Below are 18,386 nucleotides of genomic sequence, written 5' to 3'. Positions count from 1 at the left end.
CGTGGCGCATCATCGGCTGGCAGCCAGTGGCGTTGCGCGACGACCCGTGTGCGTCTCCGACGACGGGGAACTTTTGTTGTGAGACGGCCCCTTTGCCAACCAGGTGTCGTCCGTTCTGTACGTAACATGACCGGCAATCCACCGGAGCCTCATCTTTTCTGCAAGGGCTTTTTGATTTCTTCACATTCCAACGTATACATGAACGTAGTCGGTGCAGTCGCGATCCAATCGTGATGCTTCGTTTGGCTCGTGCCATCAGAAGATTGCCCAATACGTAGAGGCGGTTGCAGCGATCATCACTTTTAGGGCATATCAAATTTCCAATTCGGCCGATACTCATCGTATTAATCCCGGGAACCTTGTATCAACTTCATGTTTCCACAATATCACTGACAGTGGTATCCCACTCGGTCGCCTGTGGGGCTTCACATGAAGATCCGTGTAGACAACAACGCAGAGTTCTAGTCACTAATATCTCTTCTACTAATCAGCAGATGCACAAACAGGCCCGGGATTTTATATCACCCCTTGTCCGGGTGTCGTTTCCTCCAGTTATCTGGATTTGTATTCCTACAATCTCATGATTCTAGACATACAACTGCCACAGGTCGAGCATTCATCCACTCAGCTTCCGTACATTCTTCTTCATACCTCGCCATATTCCACAAGTCCATATAGAAACTGCAAATGCAATTTTTCGCCAGGTACTCTCACATTGACCTAAAGTCTTCCACCTTCCCTAACGAATCGTCCCAGACGGTTGGCCTTCCGCTTGTGACCCTGTTCCACTCGGGCGTCGCAATGACTGAGCGTGCATACGCTCGCACTTCCTCGGGTAACAAATCACTCCGATCCACGTCCATTAACCGCGCTGCCAAGGCCGCTACGTGTGCGTCCAAAATGGTAGGCTGATCCCCGAATATCCACGTCTTTCCCTGGTTGTGTTCCTTGAACACCTCGACCAGGTCATGCATGAATTCAAGCGCCCCTTCTTCTGCCTCGGCGACGTTTTCCGGATCCAGAGAACTGCTGTGAGTGAATTCATGGCTCATGCTTCGTTAGCTGTGGCATGGAACGTTTGTGAAGTCTCTTACAAGATACTGTTGATTTCAAGGGCCCGTCGGTACTTTGGAGACAGGCCATTTTTCTCGAGCAATGCTGCCGCTTCGTTAGGGAAGCCATATTGCTGGTTCTCTTCTGATAACACCAGCGAGATGGCTTGGAGGGAATAAATTTTGTCCATAAGGTATGAGATGACTTCCTCATGCTCTTCCGGCACCAATTCCGGCTGTTCTTTGCAGAGCCATAGTGCAACAGATTGACCGTCGTCCAGGGAAGCTGGTAAATGAGGCGAAGTCAGTACAGGGACCTTGGGACGAGTTAGCTCTATATTTTGTCTGGACAACTGAATCTGGGAAGGGGAATGGACCTGACCTGGCCCTTGGTATTCACCAGTGTCAGATACGGTTCGGAGAGGTGGTCTCCCCGGTGCAAGTTGACCAGCCTAACCTTCAGCTTCGGCGCCGTGTTAGGGTTAAGTGACTCCCCAAGCACGAAGCCGAACCGCACCATGAGCGAGTACAGAGAGAAGGGGAAGTAGTGGAGCGTGTATACGGGTTGATCCACCATTGCGACAGTATTTTCCGGAGTGCAGATTCTAAGCAACACGCTGAGCAGACGAGGAAGCTTGAGGACAATCGACAATCGTCAGATAATGAAGCAGTGCCGCAGTTACGTATGCAAAGAATTGATGACGCTCGCATGCTGCAACTGGACGTCCAAAAGTGGAGCTGTTAGCTGCGACGCGGTTTCATCCCAGAGTCGAGCGAGGCCAACCAAGACCTTCATTCGGGTTCCGAGATTCCCACAACCCGCGCTGTGCAGATGAAAATAGAAATCAAATTGACGATCCGCAAGATACGTTTCAATTACCCCAGACAATCTCACATGCCTTTCCATTCCCCATTGCACCCGAGAAATCCAGCATTCCCAAAGCCATTCCAAGCCTGTTAAAGAGCAAGATCTGGATCTAACCTTACCTCACAAGGTATGACACGTCATCGATCATTTACCCACACACTAGTCCACCAAGAGCAAGCGACGCTGTCAATCACTCAACGAAAACAAGTTCTACCCCTAGGTCGTTCCGAGTGCTATAATATGCCGTAACCAGACTCTCTTTGATCTCTCCTTGGGCTCATTCGCCGTCAATTGTCTGACATTCAATTGCTCTCCCCTGAACAAATTCTTTCATATGAACCTTTCCCACTCTTGTCATCTATGAAATCTCTATCTTCAGTCTCCTCACCTCCAGATTTAGGTTGGACTTTCCTCTGTTTAATTATGGTCCAGTTCGTCATTGTTTCTTCCTTTGCAGTCCAAAACTGTTTGTGTGGCGTCCACGTAAGTGTCATGCCCGTCGTTGGTTTGTTCTTGCGCGAATCTGTGTACAATTGCGAAAAGATTTGAGTATTTGGAGGTTCTAAAATGGATTTGGATACAAACTATTGTGTCTCAGATTTACAGACGAGGTCTTTGAGCCCACGAGTCACACGGGTTGACGACTCGTGATCATCTATCAATGCACTGTCAGCCTCGAGTAAGTACGCACGGCATGCGGTTTGCTATGCAGTTCTTCCGAATCTATAAAATACTATGATTGTATCAAATATGTCATGTAGTGAGTATTATGCCGCGAAGTGAGTGTTGTGGACTGATCAGCGAAACGTGACGGTATTGGCCAAAATAAACGCAGAGAGGCGTGTCAGTAATACCGCGGGTACTATATTGAAAATGAATTCAATTGACCCAAATTACTAGACAATTCTCAATTGTCATGTAGGCTAATTCAGCTGTCAAGCGTGTCGAACAACTGACAAGAATAAGGACTGATATACGGTCGACCACCGAAACAACTGTCTTCTGGTTTTTGACAGAGACATACGTCTTCGATATTAAACTTAAATAAACGTCTACCTACTTTTTACATTGCTTTATGTCGACTATTGCTGGTTCTAAGGGGAAGTCTCATTCTTGAAAGACGAGAAGTAAGTATCTAGTTGAGGTCTACCGGACCTCGCGCCACAAGATCGACGAAAGTCTTGCTTTTCGCTTTGTTCGCGTTGTTTCAAGCAACCTAGGCTCATCAATCGATTTATGTCTACCCCATTCAGTTCTCCCGATGGAGATGTCTAATCCGGGGAGTCCCTCCAGCATCACTGCGAGACGGGACCCAGACACGGCACCTCGCGTTCAATGGAGTATTATCAAATATCGCAGTGAGCAGACACGACCAGAAAGAAAATACCGCTGGCGGTGTCTGTTTGGTATATTTGGTGGAACTTTCAGGTCATACAGTGCTTTCTGTGACAACAAGAACCTCGACCGTTCCTCGGTTTAGACAACATGCTCGAAGGACTGAACAACGATGCGTTCAGCTAGCTGTATCTTATGAATGCCTAGCTTACCAAGTACCTGCTAAACGGTTACCCGTCATATAAGACAAGTGCTCAGAGCATCTATAGTTAAGAGACTCTTACTTTCTTCATCTATTCTGACCCCCATGTCTGCTTAGCATTCGCATCAACGTTCAATTTTCTTCGAAGAGCAGATATATCTTCAATGTTCCTATGGCAGACTCTCCGTTTAGTGCTCTATGTGCCGTTCTGAAAGAAACTCTGGTCACGCCTTTAACACAACTACAACTCAAGACGGACGCGGCATGGACGACCAGGTATTCGCCAACTACAGCTCACATGGGTGAATGAGATGGTTTCTGACCCCAATTATGTACTTGTCAACCATACCGATATTCGATCTAGTGTATATTGCCGTAGTCTTTCGTATACCCGGGAGGTTGGTGATAACAACCGGTGCCGGTTGCCAAGTTCGGTCCAGGGCTCGGAAGCAACTGTCACTACTTTCATCTTTGCTTCCCTTCCGAGGTCTACGGCGCATTTGACCGAGACATGGCTAGCGGCTGGTCGCTTAATGCCGTCCTGAAGCCTCCTTGGCGAACGCCATCGGGCATCCACCTCGCCACCGATCTGACTCCGAAACCTCAAAAAGCAACAACACCACCGCATAGCCACTGAAATCTCGACTCATGAAACAAGCCCAAAGCAAAAAATATGATTTCGCAGAAGAGACCATCGTCTCTTCAATATGCACCTCTAGGTTCCCGCCTACCCGGCAGGCATGGCCCCACGCCGAGACCCAGTATTGACTCTCCTACCACTCCCAAACCAGGGTTCCTACGAGGCGACATGGCATGATCCCCTGCACTGCGCGATTCGGTTTTCTTTTGCCTTATGTTCAGCCACATTGGCCGGGGCACCTGGTCGTCAATGGTTGCGTGGCAGCCGCTTGAGTATTTGAGGCTAGAACATGGCGTCTGGTGGAATACAGGTGGCGAGTAGCGTTCCTCAGGTGGCATGGCCAAGCCCAAGGGCCCTCTTTTATCAAGTGTGACGAGTTCATGGTGCTTCTCGTGGGCAAGGGTTGTTTTCAATGCAGGAAAGGTGTCGGTGTGGCTGCTGGGATCGACAGGGGCGGTGACCGCTTCGCGGTTCAGATACGCGTAGCGATAAAAACAAGAGGGGACAAGCACCAATAAATGTAGCAGGGTAAGAATAGCCGGACGTCAAGTCTGTTGTTGCTATCATGGGAGACTTGGTGAGTGGCTGTTAAGTATTTATCTGGGAGATGCAACCCCATGTACAAGAAATAGTATAGGGATATTAAACTGTGCAACAGACAAAATCAACTAAGGGTATTTCGACTATTCCACGGTTCTAGTTAAAACTTGATATTGCCTTCATCGTACAAACGCAAACGCATGAATGAGTATGGGTGAGTATTGACTATGGACATGGAATATTGGAACATGAGGCTCTTGGAATGCAATGATATGCAACTGCAACAAATGAGCATATGTCCGATGGCCCATTTGCCCATCGGCAACGAGTCTTCATACACACCGTATCATAAATACATAGGAAGAACAACATGATATGTTATTATCGAACTTGGACCAGCGAAAAGAATAAAGACCTACCCTGTACCACAATGGCACTCTCAAGAGGTTGGGATATGCAACATTTGAAACTTTCACACTCCAAAGGAGCAACGAATATTGAAAGGACGAGTGAGGCCCGGAATTGTAGTTGATCTACGCCTACCCTATCCCAGTTGTTCATACGTCGGCATTGACGATGATCATGATATTCAGGCCGGGGTCGACGGGCATCACAGGGCGGAAGCTGCGCGGGTATGAGAATCCTGGACCTGCCAAGGCAGCAATGGTATAAAAAAACCATGGCAGACCCGCCAATAGTTTGTGTCGATCATCTTCTGATGTCAAATTTAGCACTTGGTAATTTAGTTTTTGCTACGGGCGTACTGGGTGGCGACTTCTGATCAGGTTGCATATGTGAGTGCAACGTCGACCAGGGTCAATGACCAGCCAGGGGAGATGGAATAGCAGTTGGCCCATTCAGCCTTGCAGCCCTTCAACGAAGACATTGAGATTGGGGCACGAAGAGTCAATGAAAAGAGCCTCGGGCGAAAGTGTCAACAGATGCTTTGGGTTGGGCACAGGCACGGAGATAGAGGCCCTTGGGCTCCAATGAGAGCAGCCCATGGCCGGAGATGAAAGAAGTTAGCTGCGCACAAGGACTGTGAAAGATGGTGTGCGAGTCCCCCACGCCCCTACGGTATCTGCAATGTGCCCCATACAGCATACTTTCACCGGAAGCACAGGGTAGGGAGCCCTGTAGCACGCGGTTGGAACGGATAGACCAGCGGACTGGAGGCAATACGACGTATTGGCGATGACTTTGAAGTTCCAGAACCCACAAGTAACAAACAAACGGTTCCCTCCGCTTCCGCTTCCTCCTCCGCCACAATGTGGGATGTTCGCTGCGGAGATCCTCTGAGGTCTGGAATTGAGTAGCATCCTTGCTACGGTAGGATCTACGATGCGCGCAACCCTCTGGGTCAGGCAGGACGATGACTCCAGCGGCAGATGGAGCACGGAGACGGGGATTGGGACGGGGCCGAACGGTCCGCAGGAGGGAGAATGTCACTGGGTGTGGTATTTGTCCGAGACTGGGGGAGAGCACAGAGCGGAGCTTGGCATGCCATCCATGGTTGCGAACGATAGCGAACGACTGGACGACCGGGGGTGCTTTCATTTCTTTGGACGCAGATGATGCAGGTCTGGCCAAGGAAGAACCTGGAGGCTGCAGCAAGCCCAAAGCTGCCAGCACACACTCGGGCGAGCAGCGATTCGACCATGGCTAATTAGTTTCATCCGATGTGTCCGGAGGAGTTGTGTGAGTTGTGTGATGTGTGCAAGGCGCGAGGTCACAGCTGCAGCAGCTTCTAGGCGAACTTCTAGCGCCGCGACTTCAGCTGGCATGGCATTGCTGGTCGATTGAAGCCCAGACTGCCACGGGCGTAGAGGGGTGAGGCCAAGCGCGCCGACGAATCAAGCGCGGCGTAGAGAGCCAAGGAAGCTTAGAACGGTAAACCCCGGGATCCTGGAGTAGGCAGGCCCCTTTTGGCTGCAGCCAACCGCGCATCCGTAGGTACGAAGCCCTGTACGAAGCCTGTTGGATGAAAAATGGATAAAAAATGGTGGCTCGTTGGCCCATGTCGTTTTTCTTGTCAGGCCAGAAAGCCTTTTTCTACATTACGTCATCGGCAGGATTGTGCCAATCGAGATTATTGCTAGCCGGCGATGCCGGGAGCGCATGGGGCCAGGGGCCGGACAGATTTAGACCATTTCAAGTGGAGGCACGCGCGCGCCCACGAGATTGAGACCGAACAAGAAACGAACATGGGTGATTGATGGTCTCAATCACGGTCGCAGTGGTTGTTGGAGCTGCAGTTGGAGTTGCAGCTGGAGTTGCAGTTGCAGTTGTAGTTGCAATCTTGGACCTGCGTATGCGGGCGCATTATTCAACACAGCGTCGAAGTAGAAAACATGCCCCAACAACTGAAACCCCGTTGTTAGCAAGACACTGCGGGCGCAGCAAGGAAAGGGGTTAGAAGTCATGATCAGCACATTCGTCGGCAACGATGGTTTTTCTTCTTCTTCCGTACTACGGAGTACTGCATAGCAAGTAGTGGCGGTCCGTGGCTGCGGGACGGTAATGGGGCGTTAAACCGGTCGGTTTCTCCTTGCAAGTCCGCCCCGTTCAACCGACCGTTTGGTTAGTTGGCCTTGGCCCCCGAATAAAACAGCTACTACTGACGCTCCAACATGTCACCAGCCAACCGAGAAGGCTAAGAGGCTAAGATTTTCAAGTGGGAGGAAGCCAAGTGCATAACTTTAATGTCAAAGGGGGATCATCAGTGGACTCGGAGGTGCGTTGGGTGGAGACCAACATTGACCAACACTGACCAACGTTGACCAGGCTGATGACAACGGCATCAATGGCTCCATTATGGATCAGAGCCTTCAAACCCTAGGGCCCTCCTCCATCCAGCCGGCCCTACAACGGAGTCCACGGCACGTGAGACACAATCGCCGGTACCGTGTACATGCTGTTTGGACCGTCCAGGTGGAGAGCAAGCAAGAAACGCCCACGGCTGAACCACTTTTCGGTGAGAATGACGAGGGGTGGAGTGAGCCGCGAGTGTCGACGCGCACCATGACACGTACCCAGAGACCTGGACAATCGGAGACGATGACACGGTTACACGGAGGCGCGCCGCGTGGTGACTGGAGGCGAGCACTAGAGCAAGGCCGGCGGGACGTGGCCCAAGCCGCGAGATGCTATGTATGCGGAGTGAGTGCCTTTGCGCAACGCCAGCGTCCAGTGGTTTGTCGTCCGCTTCCATCCCCGGAGTCTCCGCCTCACCCGAGGTGTGGATGGGCAGGAATGCACCAAGTAGACGAAGGTGGGGAGATGATCCGAATATAGCACCTGGGCGGAAATAGGGGATTCTGGGCAGAGGCTGAAGAAAGACAGTGCTCAGATGATGGCACTTTTCCATGTCTCGTTAAAGCGGTAGGCGCGTCATGACATCGCAATGACAGAGACCGCCGGCCTGGTTGAGGAATGTCAATTGAGACAACCTGCCACCGCTGTCGGACCCCCAATGTGGCACAAGCCACGAGGTGCCACTTACACACATGCAATCAATATACTGCGTACAAAGGACCGTCATCGAAGCCCTCACATGCCAGATGGTGGTGAACGAAGACCACCTTCTCCCCGACCCCCGGCCTCCGGGCTTCCCGCTCCCCGAGTCTCAACACCATGGCACACACCGGCTCGTGTTGGATGCCATTGCTGAGGATGGCTTCAAGCGGACTGGACTGGCGGCTTCAGCCCACCGGCTGTTCGGTACCTGGCCAAATCCCGGTCGTCTCCCTCTCTCACTTTTGCTTTACGAGGAAGTGACCTCCTCCCGCGTTCACTATCCAATTGTCATACGCGTCCCATTGAGGCGCAGGCCCATGGCAGGGCGCCGACTGCAGTCTTTTCCGGAAGCTCCCTCCCGGTAGCGGGCCCACGCTTCGCTGGGAGATCCATCGGGCCCATCCACTCATGTCGTCGCCCTTGTTCGATGTCAGGAGCCATCTCCTCACTGCTTTGTTGACTGCGTACGAAAAGAGTGGGCTTTGGCTGCCCGATGCAAGGTCCTAGCACCGAGTTGCTGCACGTCGTGCACGTCGTGGGGCATTAGGGAAAGGTATCACGGCAGAGCACGGCAGAGCACGGCATAGCACAACATGCCAAACTGGTACTTTACACGAGGAACTGGCAGCCCGAGTACATGGTTAGGAAGCTTGGACTGGTTGCAGGGTTACATCTGGTGGTGGGATATTTCCTTGGAAAGCTTGAGCAGGCTGATCTCTGAATACGACCCTTTAATCACTGGGGTTGGGGCTAGAGGGTCGCAATGTTGGGAGAGAACCGGATTGCGCGGGCGAGGAGGCTTCTCGTCGATAATGGACTAGGCCAATCCGCACCGGGAGACTTGCCTGATGGACGGCGATGCAGGCCAGGAACCCTGTGTCGATTCTGTCATCATCGTGATACGCATGCCAGCGAATAATCCCACGGACAACGTATCCATCCTTAGTGTTCTTGGTGCCTGGATCCTGCCCAGCCCTCCGTCTGAGTGCCTGGGATCCATTAGCTATAGCCGCACTACGACTTACGTAGTCGTAGTACGCCGGCCAGCGGCAGCCATGTGGCATAGCCATAGCCATAGCGATGGACAGACGGGGGATATGTAGGGATAAGGATGGGAAGGGAAGGGATGGGACGGCGGATACGTAGGGATAAACCTCCGTAGAGGGGGGGAGAGTGGTGGTGAATGTGGATGAGGATGGGGATGGCCTGGATACTGGATGCTCTCGGGCCCTCGCTCCTTGCTGTGCTGCTGGCTTTTCTCTTACTCGTATCTCTCCCGTATCTCTTCTCATCCTCCTTTCCCTCTCTCCTTGCTGTTGTTGCTGCTACTGTGGGTGCATCGAGAATCGACGGACGTGACTCTCTTACAGACCCTGCTGCGGCTGCTTCATTGTCGTGTCGCTCGCTCTCCTCCTCATCTTGCTGCAATCCGCCGAGACGTACGTATCACGATCCCGTGCCCGACTCGAGGACAAGAACGCCACTCCAAGAAAGACCGCCAAGGGACGAACAAGACGATTTTCACACGAGACGAACAAACGACGAAAACAAAACAAAACCGAAACGGAAACCAAGGCGAGGAAACTGCAGCGCCCCACGCACTCAACGCTCCTTCGGCTATATTGAATCCTCTCGCGCGCCCACTGCCACTTTGACGCCCTTGACGGCCACGCCCTAATCATTCCCTTACATCGGGAGCTTCCAAAATCAATTAATCAGTCACCACCAATTCCAGGGTCGACCGCGCCCCCTCGACGAACGGAGAAGAAAGGAAGGGCCCACACGCCTCACCAAGTAGGAGCGCTTCACAAATTCTCGTCGCCACGCGGGTCCTCTTTTCTGCCCCCTTCCCTTTGCTCGCTTGCTTGCTCTCAGAGACATTCAGGGACATTCAAGGACCGTTCGCTCGCTGCCTTGCCACTGCGGGCTTCCACTCGTTTACTTGATTGGGGGTTTTCAAGCAATTGCGACCCGAGCCAAGGATTCGCAATTCATTCACAATTCACACACGGTCGGTTGCTCAGCATCGCGCTGCACCACTTCCACTTCCGCTCCGCATCGCACCCGCACACTCTCCTCGTGGCATCACGCACACGCACTCGTTCCGCTTGCTCCGCGTTAGCTCCAGCTCCAGCTCGTCCAGGGCCCCAGCGGACAAGAGCCCACATACGCTGACGCCGACGCCGACGCCTACGCCTACGCCTGCACTGCAGCGCCCGCGCCCAGGCCCACGCCGTCCACGCCCAGGCCCATCCCAGGCCAAGCCCGCTCAGTTTGTTCCGCACCCGCCGGCCAGTTCCAGGGCCAACTCCAGCGCCCAGTTCCCAGTTCCCAGTTCCCAGTTCCAGCTCAAACCCACCGCAGTCCTGTCAACCAACCCCAGACAATCTCCCGCCAGCCCACTGCCTTCTCAGCTCTCGTCCCACCCGTCACCACCGCAGCCGAATTCTTGACCACGCTCGTTTCGTTTTGGGCTACCTCTTGCTCATCACACTTTGGACTGCCGGCCTACCACCGTCGATATCGCGCCGTCCACAGCTCGCTGCCCGCAACCCCCCGGCACGCCATCCTACCGCCACGATCCTGGCCTGTCCCTCGTTGAGCCCACCATCGCCTGTCATCTGGCTGCCGTCTGTCGTCCGTTGCTCTTCATCGACACGCCCTCGCCCTCGCTTCCAACCCCCGCCAAGGGCCTACCTCCCGGCTCGATACGTGCACGACTGATTCCTCTTCGAGCTCAGCCACCGCTGCTCCGTTCAAGTCATCTCCTCCACGGCTCGCAATAATCGATATACCGCCTCCGCTTGGCTTGTCCTTGTCGATCCCAGCCATCCCTAGGGAGGCACCCCCTTCCTCCAGGTCCTCGTTGCGTGTGGCACCCACCAAGCCCCGAGGCTACGGGTCCATCGCGAGAGGCCCATCCGCTACACCCTCAAACTTGGTCTAGCCCACTATTCCACATCGGGGCCCCGACAGAAACCATGGCGCCTGTAACGACTAGGCTCAAGATTCTATCAGGTCCGTTGTCCCTCTTCTTCCTGCAATTCTCCCTTCATACCTTAGCCTGCCTCTCAGCGCCCCAATTGTCCTCTGGCGCGTCATTACAAACCATCTCGTCCCCCATCACACTTCCCCTCCTGTTATCTTCAATAATCCTCTTCTACGGTCGCTTTCCATCACCACGACGTCACCGCGGACCGTTGCTAATGCAGCGTCCCACTCCCGCTGGCCAATATGGACGACAGTGAGCTAATGAGAATCTGTTCAGTGGGCGGCAATCCCGTATCGGCTTTCCTGTCTTGGCGACTCCAGGCCACCAACGCCTGCGATGTTACTCTTGTTTGGAAGTCGGGCTTCGAACATGTATCCCAATATGGAATCTCGTTCAAGTAGGTTAACCTACTCCATATCCGCCAAATCCCGTCCTGACCGGCTGCGCTTAGGTCCTCTATTTTTGGCAATGAACGATTCAAGCCGCGACATGGTACGTCTTACTACTATCCGTTCTCCAATGACAGCTCGCTGACTTGTTGTTCATTACAGTTGTCCGAAATCCAGAAGATGCCGCGAACGCTCGAGACGGTCCTTTCGATTATGTCGTCCTCTGTGTAAAAGCCCTCCCCGATGTCTACGACCTCGCCGCTGTTATCGACTCGGTTGTCACACCTCATCACACATGTATTCTTATCAACACAACAAACACGCTCGGCGTCGAGGCCGCTATCGAAGAGCGGTTCCCTACCAACATTGTCCTTTCCCTCGTTTCCGGCGCCGAAGTTGTGCAGCTCGGCCAAAGCGAGTTTGAGCACAAGGGCTCAACCGAAATATGGGTTGGCCCCGCCAACAAGAACGCCAACATTCCCGCGAGCATTCAGGATGATATGGCACAGGCTTTGGCAGTGACTCTCAGCTCCGGACAGGTAGACTGTAAAGTATCACCGAACATCCGACAGCACCAATATGAGAGAGTGATTGGGTATGTTGCAAGACGTCTCTCACAAAGGCTTAGCTAATTGATCGATACAGTCCCATCGCTTTCCACCCAGCTAGTGTTATCTTTGAGACGCCGAACCATGCTGCTCTTCTTGAGAAGGTTGGAGTCAAGGACCTTGTTTCTGATGTCGTTGACGAGCTAATTGGCTTGGCTAATGCTAATGGCTGCAAATTTGATGCCGACTTCAAGCAGAAGACCATCAATGACATGTCAAAAGTCACTACTGAGAGTATTATGTGGCAAGACTATACCGCTAGGAGACCCATGGAGGTTGAGACGTACCTGGGCTCGCCCATCAAGTTGGCTCGCGACTCCAAAGTTGCCATCCCTCGAATTGAGACACTCTACGCAATCCTTCACAACCTGAACAGTGTCAACCGGAACAGGCCCAAGTCGGGTGATCATCCCGCCGTTCTCCCGCCTGCTTCACCGACTGCCACATCGCCCTTACCACCTCGGATGCCATCCCAGAACAGTCATCGTCCCATGATGAACGGCAATGGAATGCCTCCTCGTGGACCCAGGCCCAGGAACTCATCAAACCTGAGCCAAGCAGGCATGCGCCGCGGGCCACCTCCGATGAATGGCGGTCCACCCCCGAACGGCTATGGTCGAATTCCTCCTGCGATGAACGGGGGAGGCTCCAGACAGCCTTCAAGGCGAGGGTCGATGGAGGAGAACAGTCTCGAAGAGTTTTCGCACCTTGTGCTATACGATGATATCCCGGAAGGCTCGGAAGCGTCTGGTCCCGCCGTTGATCAGTCAGACATCGCCCTTCGTGAGCGAGAGATGCAGCTCCGGCAACGCGAATTGGCCCTTCGGGAGCAGGAGATGCGGATGCGCCGTGGGCCACCACCACCTGGTCCTGGTGGGCCTGGTGGGCCTCCCCGCCGTGGTCCTCACCCCATGAGAAACAGCAAGCAGGTCTTTGACGACGACGATGATGATGATGATGAATACTTCGACCCCACAGCCAACCCCGCGCCTCCTATGATCGACCCGGACAACTTCGACATGATGAGCATGACCTCGAGGAAGAACCGAAAGGTCCCTGGACCGTCCCAAGCGCAGATCCGCCGTAACCCAGACGATATGCCCCCGCCGACTCGCGGCAGCAGATTCCGGCCGAACTTTGGTGCTCGCAACCGTTCGAGTCAGATGAGCCATGCACCTACCACTACCGCTGATATTCTCGAGGACCCTCTCATGGGCTATTCCTCGAACCGATACGGAACTGTGGACAGAGGGACGATGAACGCTGGCTCCCGCGCCAACTCACTAACAGCATCGAGGATGGAAGATTTCCAGTATGGCCCCGGCCCCGGTGGTCCCCCAGGAATGAACGGTGCCTATCCTCGAAGGACTAGTCAATCTCCGGGCAACCCATATAGCCCTTCAATGCGAGGCGGTCGCCGCCCCTCTCCTCCTAACGGATACGGACCACCCGGACCCGGCATGAACGGACGTCCATCGCCCCCCGACGGTGTTCGCCAACCGGTTCCCCGATACCCCCCGGGTCAGGGAAACCAGGTGGCGCCACAGCAGGTTGAGCAACATATCGGGGTGAGCACCCTTCCTCAAACTAAGCCTAGAAACGATCGAAGTCTGACGGGCAGTGCGAGCGCTAGCGCGGACAGTGGTGAATTCGACTCGGATCCGTCACATATCAGTCAGGGCAGCCTACGACAGCGCCTGCCCATAGGAGTGCGGTAAGCAAGGCCTACTAGCTCGACAACCCATGGCCTTGCCCATGAAACGTGGAAGGGACCTTACGCGTCCATACCAACAAAATCGAACAAGTAGAACGTTTACGATCAGATAGCGTCCAGGGTCCACCATATACACAGGACGAGGCGCATTGTGCGTTCTACTATTGTTTCGATCCCTTACGGCCCAAATTACCTACCCAAGGGCTACAGTCACACGACATACATCCAACGAGGACCACACTTTCATTTTTGTCCTTTTTTATTTTATTTTTATACTCCCCAGCTCCATCAGCACACGAGACGACACGACATTGGGTCAGGGTCACTTTGGACTATTCTTGGAAGATAACGTCTTCATAATTCCTACGGACTCGGCACAGTCCCGTACATAATCATTGGAACGACCAAGCCGAAGTAACCTATTCTGGTAATATTGCATTGGGACCGGGATGCTTGTTGCGCTATTCAGCATATAATCGATTATCGGGCTGTCACGAGCTTCGGGCCGGCGTCTCCTGCCTTTCTTCAGCGTAATGCATGGCTTCCGACTGGCTTGCCCAACGGTTCTGGGCTCTGGACATGCAACAGCGTTCTTGATGGGATGGCTTAGGGATGGACGACGAGAAGCTTGGCGACACAAAGGTGGGGATGAATTGGGAAGATATCATGGCGTGCATAAAAACGGCCCTGTTTTGACCCTTGGTTGTTGAGTTCTCTCCCGCCGCTTCTTGTCGGCGCCCCGTGAGGTTCCCGGAGGTGTATAGTAAAGGGGAGAGCTATGACAGGCATTGTTTTTATGGGGGCACACACAGCAAATTAGACTTACGGATGGTTGTTTTCTTTCTCTGGTTACTACTCTGTTTTTTTTTTCTTGCGACTTGTTTTGGAGGGCGACTGGAAATCCCGAGAACATGGAGGTGGAGATAGTGATGGGAAGCGACACACATAGACAGCATGAAGCTACCTTTGAAAAAAGAGGAGGGGAAAAGCCCGGTTTGATTCCAGATTGCAGATCCACAGATGAAAAGAGCGACAAGTTTTCTGGGAGAGGGTGAAGACGGCTGGTCCTACGGGAAGATGCCAAATGCCCCATGATTGAGTGAGTGAGGGCACTGGCCTGAACGTTAATACCGGGATGATAAAAGCGAAGGCTGAGAAGATTGGGTAGCCGGCCAGCTAAGATTCCTTTATGGTGTCAGATTGATGTGGAAACGGCAAACTATGATCATAGTGTATAGTAGTAGTATAATAAAATGCCCTTGAACGTAATTATGAGGACGTGGATAGAACGGCTATATGAAAGCCATCTTTTGTTTGCGTGTTTGTTGATGTTCTCCGACCCGACCAAAGTCAGAGGCAGCGCGCACGGGCCATTTTCACTCGACCACTGTCCGTCATGCACAAGACGCGACGCGCAGCCCAATCGACGAACTCATAAATGCTGATTTCTGTGACCGCGATACACAACCAGACGGGATTTGGATCTCTATGTTTTTAGCTCCCTTCTCGTCGGCAGGTTCTCGCTATTCCAGGCCCCAGATATCTAGGATTACAACACGGCCCGCCACTACCCCGCCCTCACTTGGCTGAACAACATCCTGTGCCCAAGGTGTTTACGCTCTTCGACATAAAGTGTGACTACGCTGAGGATTGAGGATTGGGCTTTCAGGTTGTGGGAAGAGCGCAAGTGATAAACGAGACAGCGGCAAAATGTCAACCCGCAACATCGGCGGCTCGCAGGTGCGACAGAGTATGGCTACGAGCGGCAACGCCGTGAAATCGAGGCAGCTAGTACGTCTTTCTTAAACGTCGATGTTCTCAAGTAAACGGGCAGACGTAAGGGTCCCGTAGGATACATCTAACATACACTAGTCTCAGCTCAACTCACAGCTCGCCCAGCTATCCGCCAACCTCTCCGACACTGAGCACCTACTTCGCATGACAAGCGTGCAAGCAGAGGCGATGCGGGGTCTAGGGAGCTGGCATGGAGGATTGTGAGTACCAGCCCTGTCAGCCCCATCACCCTTACATATCGAGGAGTCCGGAATCAGCGTTATAGCTGAGCTTTGCTGACCAAGTCCCAAGGTTCATGGCAGCGAGTAAGGTGCTTGGAGAGGAGAGTGTCAAGGAAGCGGGACAGTCAGGGAAGTAGACGGCATTACGGGTGTCAAGGATTGCTGTGAAGAATATCTGATGATGGCAGAGTGGGTTTCACGAGGGGAAGTGTTCTTATGGCAGGGTATTCGTTTGTACATATGTATTTGATGAGCTATGAAGAACCGTCGGTCGTTGCCCGCGGGTTCATGATACAAATATTCCGTTGGACATGTCCTCTAATTTCTGCCAACGGTGGTCGTAGCTGACACGTCTTGCCGCTATCAACATGGATGGGCTCGTTGATCAACCACTGCTTAGAGACAGATGTCGGGCTCCGGCCTGGTGGTGAATCGACCCACCCAAACGCACCCTTGAAATGAAGTTTCTCTTCCAACCCGGCAAAGAGACTGCATTTCATGACCTGACGTGCTCTTACGTAGAATATTTCTTGGCCCTTCAGAGAGAGGGCCCCAGGTTGGATACGTCGAAGCTGCGGTTTATTTCAAGGCAGCTTGATCGACGTAGTTGGATTCCCAGGCTGTGAGGACCTGTCAATGCCAATCATCATCCAGGTATTAAACTGACATCAGCACCAGGATTTGAAGCCAAAAAAATCTTAGTTTAAGAGCTTTAGCGATTGCTGTTGGGCAATGGGAGTAAGAGACGCAAGGGAATCCCTACTCCTGTGATTGACACTCGTCCAGTCAGACACCCTTCGTCCTCTCAGTAGATGGGGGTCGTTTTCGACGAAGATGAAATATGTTGAGATGCATCTTTACCATGCATATCATGTTGTCGGAGATACTTCTTGGACTTCGCCATCTTCAGGTGAGTCCTTTGCCGGCTCTGCCTGATTTAGGTTCCTCAGGGCACGCCTCTTCTGCTTAGGAGCACTGACTGGATATCTCTTGACATGACTGCACGTCTTGCACCGAATCGTGAGAACGTCCGCCCACGGTTTCCTACCGCCTTTGCTGGCGTTCTCCACAGTGGAGGTGCAGGTCCTGCCTTCGACCAGGACGGTGTCGCAAAATTTGCAGATGGTTTGCTTCAGGGCCGGTGTTTGGCGAATTTGCGCCTTCAAGGTCACAGCCCGCATGCTGGAGATCATTTGGCGGGATAGGTTGTGCAACGAACTCTGCCCATTGGCTCTTGGTGTCGAAGCACTGTGCTCTTGGCTAGCGGATGATGATTTTGTTGCAGCATCGTGAGGGTGATGAGGATGCTGACTGGCGAGGTATGATGCGGCTTGGTAAAGGTATGAGGCTCGGTTGTAAATGTGTCGATTCTGGACCCCTTGCGGGCCCTTTACTTTCGCCATTGGTCTGCGATCCTCTGCGTCGTTGTGTTGGTAATTGTTTTGTCACAGATGTGAGCGTTGTCAAGACTCATCTCGAAGGTTCGTATGGCTCCGTGCCCTATTTTCTTTTTGGCACTGTCCGACGGCGCGCTGCCTAAAGCACGTCACGTGCATGAGCGCGCGGGCACGGGCCTATTTGGCCTGAGGGCGCAGCGCGGCTCTTCCTTGTGCCTGCTGGCATCTCCCTCCTCAGCCTCAACAAAGCTCTTTCAAGTCCGCCTTTGAACCAGCAAACTTGGGTTCTCACTCCGCCGTCCTCTCTCACTCTCTCAATCCTACGCCCACCTCCTCCTCCTCACGCCGCAGAACGCTTGCGCGACGTGATCCACTCAGAAACGCGCCAGTCCACCCTGTCGCATCCCTTCGTCAGCGCAAAGCCCCGTTGACCGACGGCCATCGCGACAGCTCCGCATTTCCATCTCTAACCACCTCTCAACCATCGCCAAAATGTCCCACGAGGAGGATCTCATCGACTACTCCGACGAGGAGATCGGTACCAACGAGGTTCCCGCCCCTTCCAACGGCAAGAAGGGCGAGCTCGCCGCTGGCAACAATGTCGACAAGAAGGGCAGCTATGTCGGTATTCACTCAACTGGTTTCCGTGACTTCCTTCTGAAGCCCGAGCTGCTTCGCGCTATTGGTGACTGCGGTTTCGAACATCCATCGGAGGGTCAGTCCTGAAATTCTAATACCCTAAGTCATCAAATCCCCTCCCTTGAAGCTTCAAGCGTCCGTCCATCTCGCAAGCAAGAAAGAAAAATGGCCATTTCCCCCACAAAGTCGTCGTCGTCGCCATCCTTGCCGAGCGCGGTTCAGCATGGACCTGAGAAAAGGTCCCAGCATCCGCACCGGGCAAGAACAGACCATCGGTGAAAGGTGGTCTGCGGCATTCTACAACTCGCAAGTCAAGATATCACGCAGAAGCGGATATGACCAGAGCGGTTGACACGGACGGATTGGAACAACATTGGTGGAAGCTGTCGAGATTGCGAGGGCATGTGTTCTGCACAAGATGCCGTCTTGTTTACGGCCTTGATTGGCAGATGCAATCCTTCACTCCGAGACATTAGTCT

At 53.1% G+C, this 18,386-nt stretch overlaps 6 protein-coding genes across 6 annotated transcripts; 4 read left to right on the top strand and 2 right to left on the bottom strand.

Annotated features, from left to right (window-relative positions):
• Positions 1-710: 710 nt before the first annotated feature.
• Positions 711-1,629, bottom strand: BGZ61DRAFT_360226 (uncharacterized protein; the record flags this gene model as incomplete). Its single annotated transcript, XM_046241155.1, has 3 exons — positions 711-1,047; positions 1,095-1,369; positions 1,435-1,629. 3 exons carry the CDS (start codon positions 1,627-1,629, stop codon positions 711-713), a joined length of 807 nt encoding a protein of 268 aa, XP_046100307.1.
• Positions 1,630-7,451: 5,822 nt separating this feature from the next.
• Positions 7,452-8,033, top strand: BGZ61DRAFT_481620 (uncharacterized protein; the record flags this gene model as incomplete). Its single annotated transcript, XM_046249312.1, has 2 exons — positions 7,452-7,796; positions 7,932-8,033. 2 exons carry the CDS (start codon positions 7,452-7,454, stop codon positions 8,031-8,033), a joined length of 447 nt encoding a protein of 148 aa, XP_046100306.1.
• Positions 8,034-9,354: 1,321 nt separating this feature from the next.
• BGZ61DRAFT_481619 (uncharacterized protein) lies at positions 9,355-9,831 on the top strand (the record flags this gene model as incomplete). The annotated part of the gene is made up of 1 exon (XM_046249311.1): positions 9,355-9,831. One exon carries the CDS (start codon positions 9,355-9,357, stop codon positions 9,829-9,831), a length of 477 nt encoding a protein of 158 aa, XP_046100305.1.
• Positions 9,832-11,387: 1,556 nt separating this feature from the next.
• Positions 11,388-13,860, top strand: BGZ61DRAFT_535965 (ketopantoate reductase PanE/ApbA-domain-containing protein; the record flags this gene model as incomplete). The annotated part of the gene is made up of 4 exons (XM_046254333.1): positions 11,388-11,542; positions 11,597-11,637; positions 11,697-12,129; positions 12,180-13,860. The coding sequence occupies 4 exons, from the start codon at positions 11,388-11,390 to the stop codon at positions 13,858-13,860; spliced, it is 2,310 nt and encodes a 769-aa protein (XP_046100304.1).
• A 1,357-nt stretch (positions 13,861-15,217) lies between these two features.
• On the top strand, positions 15,218-16,174 carry BGZ61DRAFT_457411 (DASH complex subunit Hsk3 like-domain-containing protein). Its single transcript, XM_046246650.1, has 3 exons — positions 15,218-15,647; positions 15,729-15,850; positions 15,942-16,174. The coding sequence occupies exons 1-3, from the start codon at positions 15,567-15,569 to the stop codon at positions 16,006-16,008; spliced, it is 270 nt and encodes an 89-aa protein (XP_046100303.1). The 5' UTR covers positions 15,218-15,566; the 3' UTR covers positions 16,009-16,174.
• Positions 16,175-16,740: 566 nt separating this feature from the next.
• Positions 16,741-17,710, bottom strand: BGZ61DRAFT_496719 (RNAse P Rpr2/Rpp21/SNM1 subunit domain-containing protein; the record flags this gene model as incomplete). Its single annotated transcript, XM_046251051.1, has 2 exons — positions 16,741-17,264; positions 17,701-17,710. The coding sequence occupies 2 exons, from the start codon at positions 17,708-17,710 to the stop codon at positions 16,741-16,743; spliced, it is 534 nt and encodes a 177-aa protein (XP_046100302.1).
• Positions 17,711-18,386: the final 676 nt, after the last annotated feature.

Source organism: Ilyonectria robusta (genome assembly GCF_021365365.1).
Source record: "Ilyonectria robusta strain PMI_751 chromosome Unknown BGZ61scaffold_19, whole genome shotgun sequence".
Lineage (NCBI taxonomy): Eukaryota > Fungi > Ascomycota > Sordariomycetes > Hypocreales > Nectriaceae > Ilyonectria > Ilyonectria robusta.
The sequence above is the reverse complement of the archived record's forward strand: the minus strand, read 5'-3'. Positions and strand labels throughout refer to the sequence as shown.

Coding starts and splice junctions, on each gene's coding strand:
- BGZ61DRAFT_457411 (XM_046246650.1), top strand. CDS start 15,567: ATGTCAACCCGCAACATCGGCGGCTCGCAGGTGCGACAGAGTATGGCT. Junction 15,648..15,728: donor CCGTGAAATCGAGGCAGCTA/GTACGTCTTTCT, acceptor AACATACACTAG/TCTCAGCTCAACTCACAGCT. Junction 15,851..15,941: donor GGGAGCTGGCATGGAGGATT/GTGAGTACCAGC, acceptor CCAAGTCCCAAG/GTTCATGGCAGCGAGTAAGG.